At 44.5% G+C, this 19,897-nt stretch overlaps 1 protein-coding gene and 1 long non-coding RNA gene across 7 annotated transcripts in view; one reads left to right on the top strand and one right to left on the bottom strand.

The window, feature by feature from the left end:
* Positions 1 to 5,641, bottom strand: part of SKAP1 (src kinase associated phosphoprotein 1) — a 251,697-nt gene extending 246,056 nt beyond the window's left edge. For all 6 annotated transcript variants that reach the window (XM_045526284.1, XM_045526286.1, XM_045526285.1 and 3 more), the window contains exon 1: positions 5,450 to 5,641. In XM_045526284.1, coding sequence (XP_045382240.1) covers positions 5,450 to 5,495 — 46 coding nt within the window. In that variant the 5' untranslated portion in view covers positions 5,496 to 5,641. The remainder of the gene's footprint in view (positions 1 to 5,449) is intronic.
* A 1,135-nt stretch (positions 5,642 to 6,776) lies between these two features.
* Positions 6,777 to 18,383, top strand: LOC123620768. Its single transcript, XR_006728933.1, has 3 exons — positions 6,777 to 6,796; positions 15,325 to 15,488; positions 17,563 to 18,383. It is a non-coding gene; the product is annotated as an uncharacterized LOC123620768 (long non-coding RNA).
* The last annotated feature ends 1,514 nt before the right edge of the window (positions 18,384 to 19,897 follow it).

Raw genomic sequence — 19,897 nt, 5'->3', positions numbered from 1 at the left:
TACAAGTTAAACAGGAAAAATATTACTTATAAACGTGTTTTTAAGATAATTTTCAAATGCCAGAAATAATTTTTTCAATATAATATACATAATAATAACACTAATTGTCAGGATCTAAAATCTCATATCAGCAAGTTCACAGTTCACACTAGAGGAAAGAACCATAAGATATTGTTTCACTGTAAATATTGTTACTCAGAGGGACGTGATTCCATTTTTCTTTTAAGCCATTAAGGTAAAACTACCTGTAGAATAAAAATAGGATGTATAACTTAAAGAAAAAAATCACTTGAAGGAAAAAAACCAACATTTAATGATTGTCTTAGTCCATTCAGGCTGCTATAACAAAATGCCACAAACTGGGTAGCTTATAAATAACAGGAATTTACTTTTCATTGTTCCAGAGACTGGAAAGTCCAGGATCACCAGCATATTCACTGTCTGGTGGGAGTCAGCATTGTGGTTCATAGTGGCACCTTCTAACTGTGTCCTCACATAGTGGAAGGGGCAAGGGAGTTCTCTGGGGTCCTTTTATAAGGGCATTAATCCCATTCATGATGGCTAATCACCTCCCAAAGGCTAATACCATCACATTGCTAATTAGGTTTCAACATATGAATTTGGGGGAGACAAACATTCGGACCATAGCAATGACCTTAGAAAATGCTCAGGAGACAACAGCAAGTAAAAAATTGTAAGTTGAAAAATCCACATACAAAATCATATACAAATGTGTTCCAACTTTTAAAGTATGGACATATAATAAAGACTGGAATAAAAACATGGAAATTTCAAAATTGTTGACTCCAAATAATTGTATACTACTGTGTGCTTTCTAGATTTTCTACAATGAGCATTGTTACTTTTATAATCACAAAATTTTCATATAAAAATAAGAAATATAATTATAGCCATATCTCACCTTTCAGAATTCAACTGACCAGTAACCTCACCAATCTGGAAGACAGCCTAGTATCAAAAATGATGCAAAAAAGATATTTAGCAGCCAAAATACATGTCACAAAGCCCTTGCCTAAAGGTGTGGGTACTTGTTCATCAAGAAAGCCCTTCATACCTTCTTTTACACATATCTTAATTCCAACTAACTTGTTATCTGATGTTCCAGAGGCATTGGGGATGCAGATACACAAACAACAGTGCAAAAGTGATAGGCCTTAGCCTCATCACAATAAAAAAATAACTAAAATAAAAATATAATGCAGACATAGACACTCACAAAGCAGTTCAGGGGCAACTATGGCCAAAACATCCTAAACAATTTAATACATCTCTGTGAAGTATGATAATAGACATTCACTATAACAATCTGAGTTAAAAAATGTTCCAAAGAGGTCCATTTAAATGTAGACTGGTTGGTTAAAGAAGAAAAGTTCCTAATGCATTTTAGAAAAAACTTGATCACAAATGTTTATAATAAAAAGTTAGAGTGCTTAAAGAGAATCTCCTCAGCTATCCAGAGCAACTCATTCCTGCAAGTTCCCAATAGTTGGAGTTTTACTATATTGAAAAGGATTTTATGGTTGGCTGCATTGACCAATACAAATCTAGAGAACAATCTGGAAGGAAATGATTAATGACTGCTTCTTCCCAAGAAAGTTTAAAAATATGTAACTATAGGCATATCAGAATCAACGTTAATGCAGCAATTGGTACTACGTGCAGCCAGGTTGTTGATGTCATTTTGGCTTAAATCCATGAGCAGAATTTAGGTACAACAGAGGCAGTTGGAACCTATCAGCTCTCAGGATAAAGTCAGTAGGCCCCATTCCATCACACAGGGCAAATTGTAAACCAAAGAAATATCTATTCCACCTCCTTCATACTTGCCTCTTTTGCTTCAGAAATGACTTCAGAAATGGGGCTAGAAAAAGCAGGAAGAAGAGACTGATTATGTATATATCTGTGGGACAAAGATTATGCAAACTGCCAGTACTCCACTGTTTTTGTTTTCAGCATGGTTATCACAAAACAAAAACAAAAAGATAACTTCTACATCTGAAGCCCTATTATTTGAAAACAGACCTGAATACTTCCTCCTCTTTCAATAAAGCAGAAGGTGCCCTTCATTCTACTTATCTCTAAGATACTTATTTGCTGATAGGGGACTAGTTACTATTTCTACATGAGAGCTTGACAGAGTCTGTCTGAGGAAGCTATTTCCTGAGTTGCTCTAGAAGCCTCTCACTGCTTTGACATTTGCCAAAAATCCAAGAGAGCATTTTTTTAAAATTTCCCATCTTCCCTTCCCCCCCCAAGGCTATAAAGGGAAAAATATAATCACAACCATGGTTAATAGCCTTTTAGCACCCTGACCTCTCTGAGCCTCTATTTGTCTTCTGTTCCTTTTTCTTTTAAATAATCTTACTGGTTGTTTTTTCCTGGTTATGAAAGTAATACATGTTTGTTCACATGTAGGTATAAAAAAGAAAAAAAATAAAAATAAATTAAAATAAAGAAAGTAATACATGGTCATTGAACAATTCAAACAACACAAAGAGGTATGAAATAAAAATTAATAACTTTCTCTTCCCTAAACTCTCACTCTTCTCCCAGGGAAGCCAATGTTAACAGCTTTTTTACTTCTTTCTAGGCTTACACAAACTACATAAGAGGTTTTTTTTGTTTTGCTTTTTGTTTTCAAACAAAAATGGGATATTACATATACTATCATGCATTTTATCTTTTAGTCTTAAAAACCATGAACATTTTTCAAGCCAATATAATAGATCCATCAATTCCTTTTTAGTTGCTGCAAAGTATTCCATAAAACGGATGTCCCCATAATTCATTCAACCATGGCCCTGACCTTCCCAACTCATGAACATTTTGGATAGATCTTTGTGCATATGCTACTTCATGTCTTTTAATTTCAGTAACAGATACCTAGATTTGGCGTTTCTAAGTCGAATGAAACATTTTCAAATGTTTAAAATTTTATATTTAAACAAAATTAATTTTAGACCTTCAAAATTTCTATTCCCTTCTTCATTATGCAAAATTTTGGTATAAACCTTTCACAATGCTTTGCATACTTTATTTTTAAAAGCTCATACGTTATGTCAAAGAATGCCCCTGTCATTTATGCCGGTGTAGTTATAAATAAATAAATGCTTATGTTATAGCTATGATGGCCAGTGTTAAATCACTGTGCAAATGCTTATGCCTTGGTTTATGAAAGCAGTAATTCGTTGTGGAAACTCCACCCCCACAGCCATGTGGCAGCACTAAAGTCTCACATCCTGTGACTCCCTCCCACAGAGTGACTATACAGAGATCAGGACCTATATATTTTCTAATTGTCAATAGTTAACCTTAAGAAGTGTGTGGTGGGGGAGACAAGTAAATAGCAACAGATGACAAATTGATGGCTATTTTGGGTTTCTAATATCCGCAAATTATTTGTAACACAATGAATAATTCTGCTAATCTATACCAGAGACTATGCTCCAGAAAAAATACCACTTATAACGAATATGTTATTACGGGAACCTTTCAAAAACATATTCTTCCAACATTTTTCAATAGAATCATTGGTTGAATCCCACTTTCCATTTTTTTCTCTGCTTCAGATTCAGATTCTAATTGCAAACTTTTTTTAAAAAGCCTTAAAGAAATACAGTAACCAACGAAGCTCCTTATAATTTAACCTCAGACTCCTCCATATATTCTAAAGACCTGAGCACCAACAGAGATTGTTAAGACACAGCAAGTTTGATACAGAACTATGTGACATGCAATTAATCTCCATTCATACCCTGCTCTACTTGTCAGCAAACAAAGGTTCTGCTTTAGAAGGAGATCTGAAGACTTCAATTAAAAACAGTCAGCTAACAAGAAAATAATCTAAGCTAAAGGAAGGTGGCAGGTGCAGAAATGAGTTGTTTACCAAAGTGTCAGTTTTGAACAATAAAGAACTGCACATCAAAAATGTCGATGGAGTGGATTTCATTGCAAGCCTCTGAAAATAAAAAGGAATTTTCTACCAAGCCTGCACACCAGACTGAAGTGTGGTTTAACAAGCTTATAAAATACGTTTCCTCTCATTGAATGATAGATAACAATAAAAAGAATCACTTTATATCTTTAAATGCAAGGGCAGAGTTAAACTTTTTGCCACAGTTCGTTCCTTCTCTCCTAGAAACCAGAAATAATTACAACCTTCCTCCACGAGCCTAATATGAAACCAACAGCAGAGAGAAAGGCTGGATTACTTCTTGGACATCTAGATAATGCTCTTTTACCCTGCAAATAGTTTTCTACTCCTAAAGTTTAGATTCACTCGGGTCATAAGGAAAATGGATTTTGGAAACCCCACCTCAAAAGAAATACCTAGTTGACAGCTTTTATGTAGGAGTGATCCAGAATGGAAACAGTGCTACAAGCAAAGACCAGAGCTTGCCAAATATTTGATTAGGAGACATTTATACCAAGATAACAAGGTAATGCAGATATAAAGCCAATTAAATTGAGAGAAACTGAAAAAGAATACCGCTTGCCAAAAGTATGACCTGCTCAAAGCAGGCCATCTGTTAAATATGTGTCAGATATGTCACTTAGATGCCAAAAGGCTTAATTCTGAACAGCTTCCTCCTGAGACCTTTATGCAACTGCAGATTCCAGACCCTCTATCCTCCCCAGAAGGTCAGTTACAGGAAAGCAAGGAAAAATTACTTTCACCATGAAGAGTGTGAAAGGAGCAGATGATACTGCCTACTAGCGTGGAGTGGTTAGTGAGCATGGCTTTAACTCTGTAAAGGACTGCTTAGACACTGTACGGTGAAGGTGAACACACCGTAATAGGGCACTTCTAGAACAGAAGAAAGTGTAACGCTGAGCGCGAGCCCGCCTTGAGTCGGTCACCGAGACCCCTGGCCGTCTGCAGGCTGGTACAGGCAGGGCCGGGGGTCTCAGCGCCGCCGCCACCTCAGCTCACCCACCGCCCTGGCCCGCAGGACCCTCACAGGCCCCTTGAGAGCCTCAGGGACCTCTAAGCAGGAAGGAGCTGGGTCTTCTGTGAGAGGTGAGGAAGTCCCGGCCGGGGAGGAGGAAGGACAGGAGACCCTACAGATGTGGAGGAGTCCGGCGGAGAAAGGGACAGGTTGAAGAGCCGGCGAGGTGGCACCGGGGACCACGCACCTGGCCTGAAGGAGTTCAGAAGCCCGGGCCGTTAAGTGGAGGCGTTGAGGCCATGAGGAAAAAGAAAACGTGGGATTAACGGGAGAGAAAGAGATCCTGAGGTGAGAGGATGGAAAGCCGGCTTTAGGGGGTTGAGGACTCCAGAAGCCTTGAGGTTCTAGAAGGAGGCGAGTGATGGAGCTGAGGAGAATGCCCGGCCTAGGAAGCCTGGTGTCTCAGTTCCTGCCTTCAGCGCCGCACTGGAGGGACCTCCGGAGAGGGCCTGGGGGCCTGGGGCTGGGCAGGGTGTTACCTTCCAGGAGCCAACAGATCTCCTCAGGGAGGGCGACGGCCTGCATTTGGCGGGGCGGGAGGGAGGCCGGAGTGTGAGGCGGGAGAAGGGGCGTGGGCCCTGGTCGGAAGGCCGGAGGCTGGAGGACTACGGCCTGGCTGCGCCTCGGAGGCACCTGTACCTCTGCCGCGGTCGCCGCCGCCGCCGCCTGGCCCTGCCGCAGGGCGGGGCCGCGGGGCCCGGGGCGCGCTCAGGAAGTGGCGCGCGCAGCGGGCGGGGGGCACCGTGGGTGGGGGCGGCAGGGCTGCGGCGGGGGTGGGGGGCGCGGCGGGCCGGGGAACCTGGGGGCGCCTGTGCGCGGGTGCCGGCCCAGAGGTGGAAAGACTGAGGCCTCAGGCAGCACCGCACCAGGTGAGGCCAAAGGTGCTCCCTCCGGGCCCCCCACTAAAAGAAAAGACTTCACACGACTCAAAGGAACCGCCGCTCTTGGAGACTCCACCCTAGAACTGCACAGTTGGCCTCAAGGCGGCAAGTTAAAAAGGCCACGGGGGAGGCTGAATCCAGGGGAGAGATTAGTCCCCGCGCTGCGTGGCATCCCTCAGCTGCCCATCCACTTCGCGCCTCGGTATCCAGAAAAGAGGACAGAACGTTCACTACCCCGGGGGAAGCCACCCTGTTTAAAGGGAATGATAGTAAGTCCCAATAAATAATATAAGGCCATAACATTTAGGAGAATTGGAGTGGCATGGCAGCAATGGTCCTAGGGAGCTAAAGTGTCCCTGCCTCCCTGAGGCTGAAAAGGCTGTGAGGAAAGGAAGGGGAAACCTGGGGAGAGAGCTGGGGGAGAGAACAGAGCTCTTTCCCTCTAAGAGCTGATAACGGGAGGAAAGTGAAGGACAAGATCACGGGGAGGTGCTCTCTCCCTCTCATTCTGAGTACAGCTGGTGTGGATGTCCTGGTTGTGATATAGCACTATAATAATGGGCCAAGATATTACCCTTGGGGGAAACTGGGTAAAGGTACACAGGGTACCTCTGTATTCTTTTCTTTTCTTTTCTTTTCTTTTCTTTTCTTTTCTTTTCTTTTCTTTTCTTTTCTTTTCTTTTCTTTTCTTCCTTTCTTCCTTTCCTTGCAAGGTCTCACTCTGTCACTCGGGCTAGAGTACAGTGGCTCCATGGTAGCTCACTGCAGCCTGGAACTCCTGGACTTAAGCAATCCTGTCTCAGCCTCCCGAGCAGCTGGGACTACAGGCATGGACCACCAGGCCTAATTTTTTTTATTTTTTGTACAGATGGAGTGTCACTTTGTTGCCCAGGCTGGTCTGAAACTCCTGGCCTCAAGCGATCCTTCAAAGTGCTGGGATTACAGGTATGAGCCACTGCACTGGGCCATTTGTGTATTATTTCTTACAACTTTCTGTGAATCTACAATTATCTCAAAATGAAGAGTTTAATTCTTTTTAAAGCACAATAGGTCACCTGCCATGAAAATGGTATAAAGTGCTTGGTCAATGAAAGAAGGGAGATTAATATAAGAAAAGGAGAGATGTGTCAGTGGATGTATGTGTTTTTAAAGGTGCACATGGTGTTTGAGGTCATCTTGGAAGGGGTGAGAGGACTTTCTAGGTACAAGGATCTGAGTAAACAAAGATAGAAGAGCCCTCTCCTGCTTGTAGAACAGCTAGTAGCCCTCTTTCACTGGCTGGGGAGACTATTGTTGTCAAGACAAATTAGAGCTCTATCGTGAAGGGACTTCAAAGTCAGAATGGAGATTTTGAACTCAATTGAGTGGGTACTGGGGATCCATTGGCAACTCTGGAACTGGGAAGTGACCTAACCAGAGCTCCTATGTGGTATGTGACCTCGCACATCTTTCTTCACCTCTATTGTTTGCCTTCTTTGTAAAAAAAAAAAAAAAATGGTGTTTAATATATAGAAAGATTGAGAATGGTAAGAGAGGACACAGGGAAGGTAGGTGAAGTGGGTTTTACAGCAGCCTCAGGGGATAATGACGGACTCAACCTAGGAGATGGGGTGAGAGCAGCAAGAAGAAACAGTACAGGACTCATGGTAGCAGTGCCTGCCTCCTGGCATAGTTTCCCCTCTGGAGATACAACTGCAAGATTGGGGGCTTGATCCTTCAAGGAGTGCAATGGCTTTGATCACATCCTGCCATCTGAAAAGGGATGGTGGCTTAGTTTTAGGGTCACATGACCCACCTACAAGTTGCAGCAAATTGGGGTGAGGGGACAGAGGCTGGCATGAGTCTCTGGGGAATCTGGCTCCTGCACATCCTCCTTCGTGCCCTGGGAAAGTATAGCAATAGGCAGGCTGCCTCTTTTAGGCTTCAGAGCAAATACCAGGAATCCCCGGGACATTTTTCCCAATCTCACCATTCCCCCTATAAAATTGTAGCTGCTCTGGAATCATTTTGGAATACTTATGTCATGTTAAAAAAAAAAAAAAGCAAGGGAAGGTATATGGGAACTCTCTGTACTATCACCACAATTTTTTAATATAAATATAAAACCATCATTAAAAAAAATCAGGAGAAACAAACTCACCCCTATATGTCAACCCAAACTTTGCCTTGCTTTCCCTCTGGGAAATGGAAGCAAATTTGATAACCTCCTCTTTTTCTTCAGGGATATTGTGCCACATGCTAATATAGGCTATGAATTGTTTGATAAAGAGCAATAAACCCAGGTAATTGCACTTCCTTGCAGGCCACCTGTCATAGCTTACTTATCCTGAAGAAAACAGCAAAAACTCACAATGTAGGTATCCTGCGTGCATTCTTCCCCACACAAATCTCTGGGTTTTAGAGAGATGGGGGTAGAGGGAGATGCAGTTGGGTAGCATGTGGTTGGTGACTGGCAGATTCCAATATGGTATTGTCATGTTGCATCAAGGTTCCTCATTGCAGACAGAAACTTGCCTCCACACATGGGCACAGCCCCTCCTTAATCATCTGAGGACCCTGTTTCAGCAGTCAGCCTCACTCCTAATGACATTCTGTTAAATGGACAAATTCCTTTGAAGCCTTGTCCTTCTTTGAAATCCAATTTCCCAGGAAGCCAAATCTGATTGGGGGTAGTCATGGAAACCACCCGAAGGAGTCTTAGAGGAGGTGAAGAGAGGCAAGGCAAAACGTGATAGTCAAGAGTCCTTTACTGCTCTGTCGGAAATATCAAAGAGATCTGGAGAGGTTGGCAGCAGCCGAGTCCCTGCCCGGGTCCTGTTCTGTGTGGCTGGGTACCATGTGGCTGTCATGGAAGAAAGCAGCCAGCTGTCTCCACACTCAGGCAGGGGGATGGAGCAGAATACACAAATCCCAGGTCTGCCTCCCTTTTCTTCCCCTCCCCCCAGACCCAATTCCAGCAAGATCTTAGCATCCCCTTCTTAGCCACCCGCCCCTTAAAGGCAAACAACAAAAGAATGACAAGGTTAAAATACAAGGCCCTCACAGATAAGAGGTCCTTTGGAGTAGAGGCCAAGAAATTAATCTGAAATTCCTTGTAATTAGATAAGATAAGGGTATCTAAAGAGATGCAGAGCAGCCAGGAATGGAGTCTGGCAGCACAAGATGCAGAAAATATACTGCCTTGTCCACGGGGACCCCTCACACACTGTCAGCAGACAGAAGACACAGAAAACAGGGCCCACGTTGGCCTCTGGGCTGCTTGGGGATGCTGTCTACATATTCTCATGCCAGGTGAGCACTCACTAAATATGCATCCATGGGGTGTCCAGAGGGCTCAATCAGGAAGAAACAAAAGCATCTGGCACCCAGAATGGCATGAAGTGGGAACAACTGCAAACAAAGCAGGAGCCGGCTGGCACTGCTCTGCCTTGGGTGAAGGGGGTCTAGAGAGGAAACTGCGGAGGGCAGGCTCTAAGGCTTTGTTCCGAGCTGGTTATTGATCCCTGGATACTGGGTCATGATACGTAGCGGAGCTGACGTCTGCCCTATGGATGTGCGGCCACTGCCTCTCAGCCTCTCAGTCCCAACCCATCAACCAGGTTTATTGACTCTTTTATTGACAATGCTGGGGCCTAATGAGGACAAGAGCTGCACACTTCATTAAGGGATGTGGAAGGAGAGATGATGCATCCTATCAGTGCCAAGACCAGGCTCACTGCATGCTTTGCAAGGCCCCAGAAACCAAGCCTCATGCCACCTCAGCGGCAGGGGAGGTGGACATAAGATGCTAACTTCGGCGCATCATTTTATTGGCCTTAAAATGCAAGGGTTCTGTGGCTTACTAGAAGCCTTGCTCTTACTAATTAGCTAACTCTTTGACTTAGGAGGGTCCTATTATACACACACTCACACAAACACACTTTATTTTTTTGTGAGACAGAGTATCACTCTGTCACCTGGGCTAGAGTGCTGTGGCATCAGCCTAGCTCACAGCAACCTCAAATTTCTGACTTCAAGTGATCCTCCTGCCTCAGCCTCCCAGAGTGCTAGGATTACAGGTGTAAATCACCTAGCCCGGCCTACAAATGCACTTTTGATGGTCTTCCCTTCCAGCTCACACTCCTAGATTCTCTGTCCTGATACATACAACAAAATAAGCAGGTTCTCATATCGTATCCGGGAATATTCCCATAAGCAGGTTCTCAATGAGACATAGGCTTGGAGCAGAATGAGGAACTATTAAAACTCAAAAGAATCTTCAAGGGGATCAAGTTTAAGATGAGGAACAGAGCTGGTGCTCTGCCCAGGGCCCCTCAGCTCAGCAGGAGCTGTGTTGGCATTAGAATCTGGTCCAAAGCTCTTGCAGAACTGAAAAAATACCTGAGATAGTTACCACCTAGGGATCACCCAGCAGCTCTGTGAAACAGTCACTATTGGTCCTCCTCCATCTAAATAGTGACATTTCCTTCTTTGTTCTATATCTTATTTTTCTATTATTCACCTTATTATTTTCCCTGATCTCTCTCTCTCTCTCTCTCTTTTTTTTTTTTTTTTGGTATCTTGTTTACCTATCCCTTAGACCATATTAGATATCCCCCTTGGGCACTGCTGAGCCCAGCGGAGGACCTAAAGACCAAAGAGGTTGCTGACTCTGGCATTCTCTGTTTTTGATTGATTCTTTTGGGAATCTGAAGGGGGGTTGGGGGGATTTGGGATGTGTCAGCTGCAGCCAGGCAAGTCTGTGCACTCTCTGAGTGATATGCAGAAGCAGTTTATGTGGTTAATCTGCATGAGAGGCAGATGAGGCTAAGGCCAATTTCATAGGCTGGATATTTGCATATGTAACTTTGGAAAACTATATGGAAGAAGTAGCTGTTTGGGGGAGGGGATTAAGAAGACCGAAGGTAGAGGGACAGCAATTTTCTAAAGTAGAACTGGGTTTCTTTCATTTTCTTTCATCTGTTATTTCAAAAGGTAAAAAAGTTTAATCTCCCTAAACTCCTTCATCTCTGTCTACCCTTTCTTCTCCCTCACTTTACTGCAGATCTTAGAATTCAGGGCTGGAGTAGGGGGACTCAAGGTGAGAGAAGGGGCCGTTATTTAGAATCTGGTAGAAAGCTCTGGCCTGTGCTGCACATGTGTTGTTTGGAGGATACGCACACTAAGAGGAACTGGTGTAATCTGACCAGAATCACTAATATTCACAAATGCAAACAGAAGCACTACCTGGAGTCAGAGGTAAAAACAGCAGTGTCTGATTATTTCCATGCAAGAAAGCAGGTGAAAATACCTTTGCCCTAATGGACATCCTCTACAATGACATTTAGGTCCTCAATATATGTTCTTTCCTTGCCTTCAGAATTGAGTGGAACAGCACTCAGTGGACAGGACATGGGCCCACAGATCAGAAAGACCCGAGTCCTAATTCTGGCTCTGCCACCTACCCGCTCTAAGACTCTGGGCTGAGCTCTATAAGCCTCAGGGTCCTCATCTGTAAATTGCAGCTCATAATCCCTACCTTATAGGGTTATTGTGAGGCTTAAATAAGATGATGTATGCATGTAGCATATGCTTTGTAAATTGTAACAGTTATAAAGGAATTGCTGTTCTCCCAGTAATTCAGGCTCAAGATGCAAAACTCATCTTGGACCCTTCCCCATCCTTATTCCAAACAGCTACCAAGCCTTCCAGTCTTCCCTTCTCACAGTGGCTTTTGAATCCTTACCTCCTTTGTATCCTGAATGTCCCCACTCTGGGTTTGGTTCTCAACATCTTGCTTGAGAAGTGATATTGAAATGGCTTCCAACCCAGCTTCCTGCATCCAATCTCCCTACCATCCCATGCCACCCCTCATATAAGCTTCAGAGTATATGTCCCAAAGCATTGTTCTGATCACATCAAAGAGGTGATAGATTATAGTGGCCCTAAAGTCAGACAGTCCTGTGCTCAAAACTGCCACTTGCCTACTGTGATCTTAGACAAGTTACTTATTTTCTCTGTGCCTCAATTTCTTCATCTGTAAAATGGCAATAGTAACAGTATTTTCAATGCTGTTGTGAAGATCCAAAAAACTAATATATGCAGTATTTATAACTGCCTAAAACATGGTAAATTGCTTCATAAATTTAATGATTATTATCTCTGCATTCCTTGTAAAAACTGGCACCTGGTAGGTGCTCAATAAATATGTACGCAAATTATCCATAATCTCTCATTTGATCTTCCTTGCTCACTAAAGATATATTTAAGGAGAGACTGGTCAAGATTTAGGTGTCATTGGTCTCCAAGGATGAAAGTTTTCCTCTTTATGAAGCTAACCTGCCTTTAAAGAGATGAAAAGCGTGGCCTTGGTTTCCTTGATACCAGGCTTTAACAAATTGGGGTTATCAGACTCTCCCTGCCCACCTCCAAAGATTTCCTCTCTGACCCATCTATTCTAGTATGGTAGTAGTGTTCTCCAAACACACTGGGAAGATCTGGGAGGCATGAGATATTAAGTCCTCTTTTTTCTCATTGTGGCAGAAATCAAGTTTCCACTATAAATACAGACCTGAAAGAACCAATCAGAAGGCAGATATATCCCAGGCATCAGTAGCCTCTTTAGTCTAGAGAGCTGCCAGCAGGGACAGGCTCTACAGCAGGGTGGTCATAGGGCATGAAAGGGATTTGGAGAATATGTGGGAGGGGTGATGGCCTATGAATAAGACTGGTGAGAAAGAAAAAAGGAAAAGAAGAAAGTGAATGAGAAACCGAATTTAAAAAAAAAAAACAAAACAAAGAAGTGGAGAAATAAGAAAGAAAACCATAAGAGGAAAATAAAGAGGTCTTCATAGATTGGAGGATTAGAAACTAAATCAAACAGCTCCACTTCACTTCCTGATTTGTAATTTCAGGATATACCGTGTTCCACTCCTAAGGACAATTGAGAAGCTTCAGGGAGTGACCGTAAATTCCCAAAGAAAAGTGACTTGTGGATCCAGCCGTTCTGATCTGCTGCTGTACTTTTTAGCCTCTGCACTATCCACACAATGACACGTCTTATTGAGTAATATGTGATATTCCGCATCATGAGACTATTATGCAGAATTTCCTCTTTCAGAGCTCAATATTCCAATCAAAGCCTGTTGCATCACATCATTGAGGCCATCCACTTAATGACAAGTTGTAAGATGCATATTGCAGAATATTCATGTTCATTTTATGCTCACAGTGCTTGAAATCTCCTCTAAACAGCCTCTGCTCTCAGCCTATTAAGGTGCCCGTGTCATCTACACTCCATTCAATGGTGTGGAAATAATTGTCTTGAGACTAAAGAAAAAATTGATGGTCACAAGCCGAGTCAGCACTTGTGTTCTTTTCTTACTCTGTTGAATCAGGTGTTATTTACCTCTTCCAACACCTGGGACTCCTGATAAGTCACTTCCCTGGTAGCTTTTTCCAGGACAGTGCTATGGGGTCTTTGGAAGAAGTAGGGATCCTTCATAAAGCGTATTGTTATCAGCATAATTCACACAGCTACCAGATGTGCAAAATCGAAACCACCAAGGGCATTCAGGCAAACGGGGCTTCCTCAGCTCCATCTGGCCACTCTGACAAGTGCTCATGAGTTGGAGAAGGTATCAGAGAAAAAATGACAGCCCTACTCAACACAAGGGCCCATGCGCCTATGAGAACATGCTTATATTCCAACAAAGTTGGGGTATTTTTTGGTTTCCCCTCATCTGCTATCCCAGCACCTCCACCCCCAGCCCTCCTCCCTATAAACCTGGCTCTAGTAAAAAGACCTGGCTGTGAGGGACAGGTGGGCCCTTTTCTTCATCTCCTCCCCTTCCTCTTATCTCCGGGATGAAGCACCAGGACACGGGCCCAGGCTGATGGAAGAGAGCAATTGCCCCTGGCAGCTGATAGTTCAGCAATGCGGCCTGTGACTTCGCCTTTAAATATCAACCACACACACAGACAACACCCTGGCAGTCTGAGAGGTTTCCATGGTGACAGAATGCAGGCCATGACCTCTGTAAATGTAATCAGAGCACTGGGATTGGTGTGCAAGACAGGTTTAATTTCTTCTCCGGTGGAAGCTCTGTGGTCCGGGCCCTATGTAGGCTTCATACGTTGACAGACAACCTGTTATCTTCGCCAGGGCAGCTCTGCATATGGCAATCCCCTCTGTCCCACAGCGTCTTCCTCCACTGTCTGAGCAGCTTGCAGGATGTAAAAGGTCACTGGAGACTGGGATGGTAGTCATATCAATACCTGGCATCCCTGCCCAGCATCCTCAGGAAGTGGGGCTGTCCCTTATTCGAGGAACAGCTGTGGCATGAAAGCCTGACCAAGGACTCGAAAGACTGGCCGAGGTTCTCATCCTGCTCTGCCCCCAACAGTGTGATGCTGAGCAAGTCATTTAATCTCCAACTTTCAACATCTTCACCCCAGGGAGAAAACACACAGGGAGGGAAGGCTGAGAGCTTCCAAAGTCCCCAGGAGAAGATGGTACCAAATAATGCTTCACAGGGGCATCCTGCCACCCCCAGTGGAGTCCTGTTCCCAGAAGTGAGCTTTCTGTCTCACCAGTGCTAGTCACTGGTGTCAACAATGCCAGTGGAGAGTAGAGGGCTTGCCTCTGGAGGACCACAGCAGGACTTCCTCACCTCTATCCTGATTTGGAAACAAAACCAGGATGCAGTTTTTTCTAAGCCAGCCCAGAGTAGGAGACTAGAGTTTTGCACTAAACTGAAAGGAAACAGAGGCTCAGAGAGAAATGTGGGAGCATCAAAGGACCCCACAGCCTCTTTGCTTAAACTCTGCTCAGCCTCAGCAATGAGCTTCTTTGGCCACTTGGATGTTGGCATCCTCTGACTCCATTTCTAATTCACATGAGACACCAGCGACTTCAGTTGCCAGTCATCCTGCTTCTCTGACTCTATCACTCTTCTGGTACAATGCTCTGAATAATAAATAATAAAAAACAAGGCTTGGGCTAAGAAGAGATTGATTCATGGGGCTGCATTAAACATTTTTCTTCCCAGAGGGAGCTGGTCCACAAGATTCTTCTTTCAGAATCTCAACAAAGAATCTCAGAGTTTCAGAGCTGGAAGGAACTTTAGAAACCCCATGACCTATAGGGGAAAACCTGAGGCCTAGGCCAGATGTGCTGGAGTTACAGCAAATTAACGGCAGAACCACAAGGGCCTCAGGGCCCCCGCTCTGCTCAGCTGAGGACTAATTTACATCCTTGGTGTTTTTGAACCTCAAACCAAAACAGAGGGGAAGTGGGGGGAGGATTCAAAAGTGGTTGTTGAACATTAGAGGCAGGAAGTGGTGATTTGGCTGAGTCTACAGATAATGACTTTATCACTTCCTGTGTCAGCTGATGCCAAAGAAGGGAAGATTCTCAAGATGAAAATAGTTAAGTGACAGGACTGTGGGCTTCCACACAGTTGTCCCCACCCCAGCCACTCTCTTTCTCTCAGGACATTGAGGAGAGCCGGAACCTGATTGTTCAGGGGTTTTATTGGTTGGTGTCCAACACTGAATGATGAAATCAAAGAGTAATGGAGTTTGCAGGAACCCCAGGAGAACATCTGGCCTAGCGTTCTGTCTTCTGGTTGCTGAGTAACTAAACCATCTAGGACAGGTAATTTAATTGTCTTTTCTTTTTATTAAAGGACCCAGTTCCTCAACTATAAATGAGGAAATAAGGTTTTTTCCAGCTTTAACATGCCAGAATTCCATGATCTCAAAAAGTGGAGACTTCCGAGTCTTTTCCAGTATCCTTTTACAGCATTTAATTACAGAAGTGGTAACACACATCTTGTAAGTGACACATTTCGCTGGCACCAAGCTTAGCATCATCAGAGTGGCAAACATGACGGTCTGTCCAACGCGCAGGGGTTACCATGGACTCCAGGCCAGGATAGGCATGTGCAGTGAAGTTCCTTCTAGTAGTGTTTTAAGAAGAAGGAGGAGGCAACCAGTTATGTTTTTGTCATGTCAGTCCAAGTTGTTAATACTCCAGTAGGCCATAGGGCAGGCTGTCACTGGCCCAATCTGAGTCAGCTGTGGCCATGGTGGATGGTATACAGAAGCCAATGTGTGGAACTGGGGAGAGGAGACTCTTAAACAACACAGGCTGCTATTTCTAGAGGAAGTAGATAGGTCTGCTGAACAGAAAAGCAATCTATCCATCTCATCCCCTATTCTTCAGATCTGCCTGTATAGTCCTGAATCCCTATAGGAAAGGTTCAAATTCTTTGCCTGTGAAAATCAGGGATGTGGTTAGATAAGGCGTCTAGATCCTCACTCCACTGACTGGAACCTTAGCTCCAGCCTGACTGGGACTATGCTACATCCAGTGTTGCATTTTTGTATATCAAATGTATAAAGTGGACTCAAATTCCACAGAGATAAAAACTTGCCCCCTTCTTGGCCAAGCCTCTCCCTCCTTCCACCTTCCCTAGGCCAGTAAATGGAACCATGGATAATCTAACTGCCCAGTCTGGAAACCTGGGAGGTCATCCTCCATTCCTTTCTCTCTCTCTGACAAGTCTACCTGCTAAATATCTTTCAAAAGATCTGCTTCTTTCCGGTCCACTGCCTTATCCTGATCCAAGCCGCCATCACCTCCCACCTTTAGTCCTCTAGTTATATGCCCCACCAAACCATTTAAAACCCCATAGCTAGTGATCTTTTTTTTTAATCTGCTCATGCCCCTTCCCTAATTAAAACTTTAGTTCCTTCCCAATATGACACTTCCTAACTCCTCGCTATAGCTAACAAGCCTCCACCCTTACCACCACCATCAGGGCCTGCTTATCTCCCCAGCCTCACCTTCTGAATGGTCCCATTACTCTCTGTCATTTTCATTAACAGACTTTTTTCAGTTTCTCAAAGAAGCCACACTCTCTCTCACTTCCATTTTGTCGCATGTGCTGTTCCCTCTGTCTGCAACACTCCCTTCCTCTTTACTCAGCTAACCCCTACTCATACTTCAAATCCCAACTTCATTTTCTCTGGTAACCAGCCTTGGCTTCCCAGGCTGGGTTATGTTTCCCTCTTGTACAATTCTGTAGCATTTAGCACCTGCCATTCAAAACTCACGTCGCACCTATAATTGCTTATCTACCTACCACCTGTCTTCTCCTCCCAGTGGTAAGCTGTCTGAGGGTCTAGATCTTTCCTATCTTGTTCTGTATAGTATTCCCAGCACTTACTATGCCTGGTGTATAGTAGGTCCTCAATAAATGCATATTTAGTAAGTGCTGCATGGTCTGTTGGGTTTTTTTTAAATATACTTTTTATTTTGAAATAATTTCTAACTTACAGAAAAGTTACCATAGTACCTAGAATTCCTGTATACCATTTACTTAAATTCATCAATCATTAACATTGGCCACATTTACTTTATTATTTTCTATATATAAATTTGCATTTTTTTTCTGAACCATCTGAGAGTAAATCACAGACACCATGGTCCTTTTCCCTAAAAGCTTCAGTGGTATTTCCTAAGAACAAGGACATTCCCTTAAAAATAACACCCAGTACAGTTACCAAAATGGGGAAAGTTAGCAAAGACACATGAGCTCTAATTCAAATGTATGTTGTCATTTTCAGAGAAGTAGTAAGTACTAGGGAAGGGTGACAGTCCGGGATTAAGTGCTCGCGTTCATAGGGTCACCTTTCTCTTTCCCTCTCTCTCTGCCTTTGTTCAGATGATTCCTCAAAAACTGAAGCTGCGGTTTTGAAGGTGGTGTGCCAAGCCGGTTGTGTCTGGTGTTCCCACGTGCCCCACTGGCACCAGTGCCTTCTCTGTACCCTTGTGCGTATCTCCCCTCACCCATAGTCCTCTGTTGGGAGGCTGGGAGCCTTCTGAGCAGGATGGCTTTGTTTCACAAGGTCCCAGAGAAAGGATGAAGCCCAGTCCACCGGAAGTGGAAGTTGGAGAGAAAGGTGAGGGACAGGAAGTGGGAAGACAGCGCCTGGGACCCACAGTCATGCACCCGCAGCTCAGCGCTTCCGAGAAGGGAGGAAGACGAGCGGCAGGGGCAGTAAGATTTGCACACTTTGGGTCCTGGGACCATCCTGCTCAGCTGAGTGGAATACCAAACGAAGTGCTCCCAGCCGCACTTCACCTCAGCCAGGCAATCGACAGGAGAAGCAGCGAGCGAGACCGACAGACTGTCACTGGCAAAATGAACTGTCACCTCCCATTTTTCAGAGGCACAGCGGGATGAATTGCAGCCTTGAACCGTGCGGCCCGCTTCTGATTGAGTTCCGCTGTCTTAGAACCCCGTCGAACAAGGCGAGTTCATTTCAGACTGACGTCCCACCGCTTATCAATTTAGGAGCCAGTAAAATTAACCGCTTCGGAGCTGATTTTCTCCCTCCCCTTGCTTGGATTCAGCATCCGGAAAGGTCACCAAATAAATCTCTCTGGGTTTTGCTAGCATAATACGCAGCTTGGGGACGGGGGTCTCAGAAGAGAAGGCTGAACCAAATATAGCCTAGGCAGGGAAAGTTGCTGAGACCCCCTCACAGGGCTCATGGCAGTGGTGTGTGACAAACCAGGCTTTTGCTAACGCTGCTCTGCCCACATCAGGAACATCTGCTCCCAAGAGATACTATGGTTGTGTAGGGTTGAGTGGCTGAGAATGGAGGTGCTACAGAAGGCCCCTAGTCTTTCTGCAGAGATCACTGTGTATTGTTTAGCTTCACCTTACACATAGTAGGTGCTCAATAAATGTCTATTGAGGCCAGGCCCGGTGGCTCATGACTGTTATCCTAGCACTCTTGGAGGCCAAGGCGGGAGGATCGCTCGAGGTCAGGAGTTCAAGACCAGCCTGAGCAAGAGTGAGACCTTGTCTCTACTAAAAATAGAAAGAAATTATATGGACAGCTAAAAATATACATAGAAAAAATTGGCTGGGCATGGTGACACATGCCTGTAGTCCCATTTACTCAGGAGGCTGAGGCAGGAGGATTGCTTGAGCCTGGGAGTTTGAGGTTGCTGTGAGCTAGGCTGACGCCCCGGCACTCTAGCCCAGGCAACAGACCAAGACTTTGTCTCAAAAAAAAAAAAAAGTCTATTAAACTAAATAAGACTTTTTTTTCTTCTTCTTAGAGACAGAGTCCCACTCTGTCACCCAGGCTGGAGTGCAGTGGGGGGATTGTAGCTCACTGTAGCTCAAGTGATCCTCCCACCTTAACGTCCTAAGTAGCTAGGACTACAGGTCCACACCATCATGCCCAGCTAAATATTTTATTTTTTGTAGAGATGGAGTCTCCCTATGTTGCCCAGGCTAGTCTCAAACTCCTGGCCTCAGGCAAACCTCCTGCCTCGGCCTCCCAGAGTGCTGGGATTATAGGCATAAGCCACCATGCCCAGTCCCAAATAAGCCTTAATATTTGCTTTAGCATCAATGATTAGTTTGAAAAGTTTGAATAAGTTAGCATGGCAGGGCCTTGGTGGGAGGGAAAGGAAAAACGGATGTTTATCCTGTGATATCTTTACTGTCACGAGCCACTCGTGGGGCCCAGTCCATGCTGGAAACCCTCTGGCAAGTTGAAAGGCAGCTCCTTGGAGCAGAGCAGGAAGGTCACCAGAACAGAGTTGCCATCTCCAGAACAAAAAATGCCTTTTGCCTTCCCTCAACACACACACATATATACACCTCTTCTGCTCATAAAGCCCTGTCCAGTGGGTCTAATTAGCACATCTCAGCATTTCTCCTTTCTTCTGCATCTGGGCCACAAATGGTTTTTGAACACTGTTTTGTACCTCTTCTTGCATGCAGACTGTAGCAGTGTTTGTTTCTGGAGCTACAACTGAACAAGTCTCAGGATGATTTTAAGGTCTGGACTCTCAGACACTGTCAATCTGGAAGTATCCACTTCTCAGCAAAGTCATGCCATCTCAGAGGGACAAGGGACATCTTGTTCCTTTGGGAGACTGTGCAGGAAAGAAAGACTTGCAAAGATGGCTTCAGGCAGACAAGCTGGTGCTCTCTCCAGCAAGACATCAGGGTGAGGCCAGATGGCATTTTGATC

Source organism: Lemur catta, chromosome 15, assembly GCF_020740605.2.
Source record: "Lemur catta isolate mLemCat1 chromosome 15, mLemCat1.pri, whole genome shotgun sequence".
Classification (NCBI taxonomy): domain Eukaryota; kingdom Metazoa; phylum Chordata; class Mammalia; order Primates; family Lemuridae; genus Lemur; species Lemur catta.
Note: the sequence above shows the minus strand (reverse complement) of the source record. Positions and strands in the feature narration are given on the sequence as shown.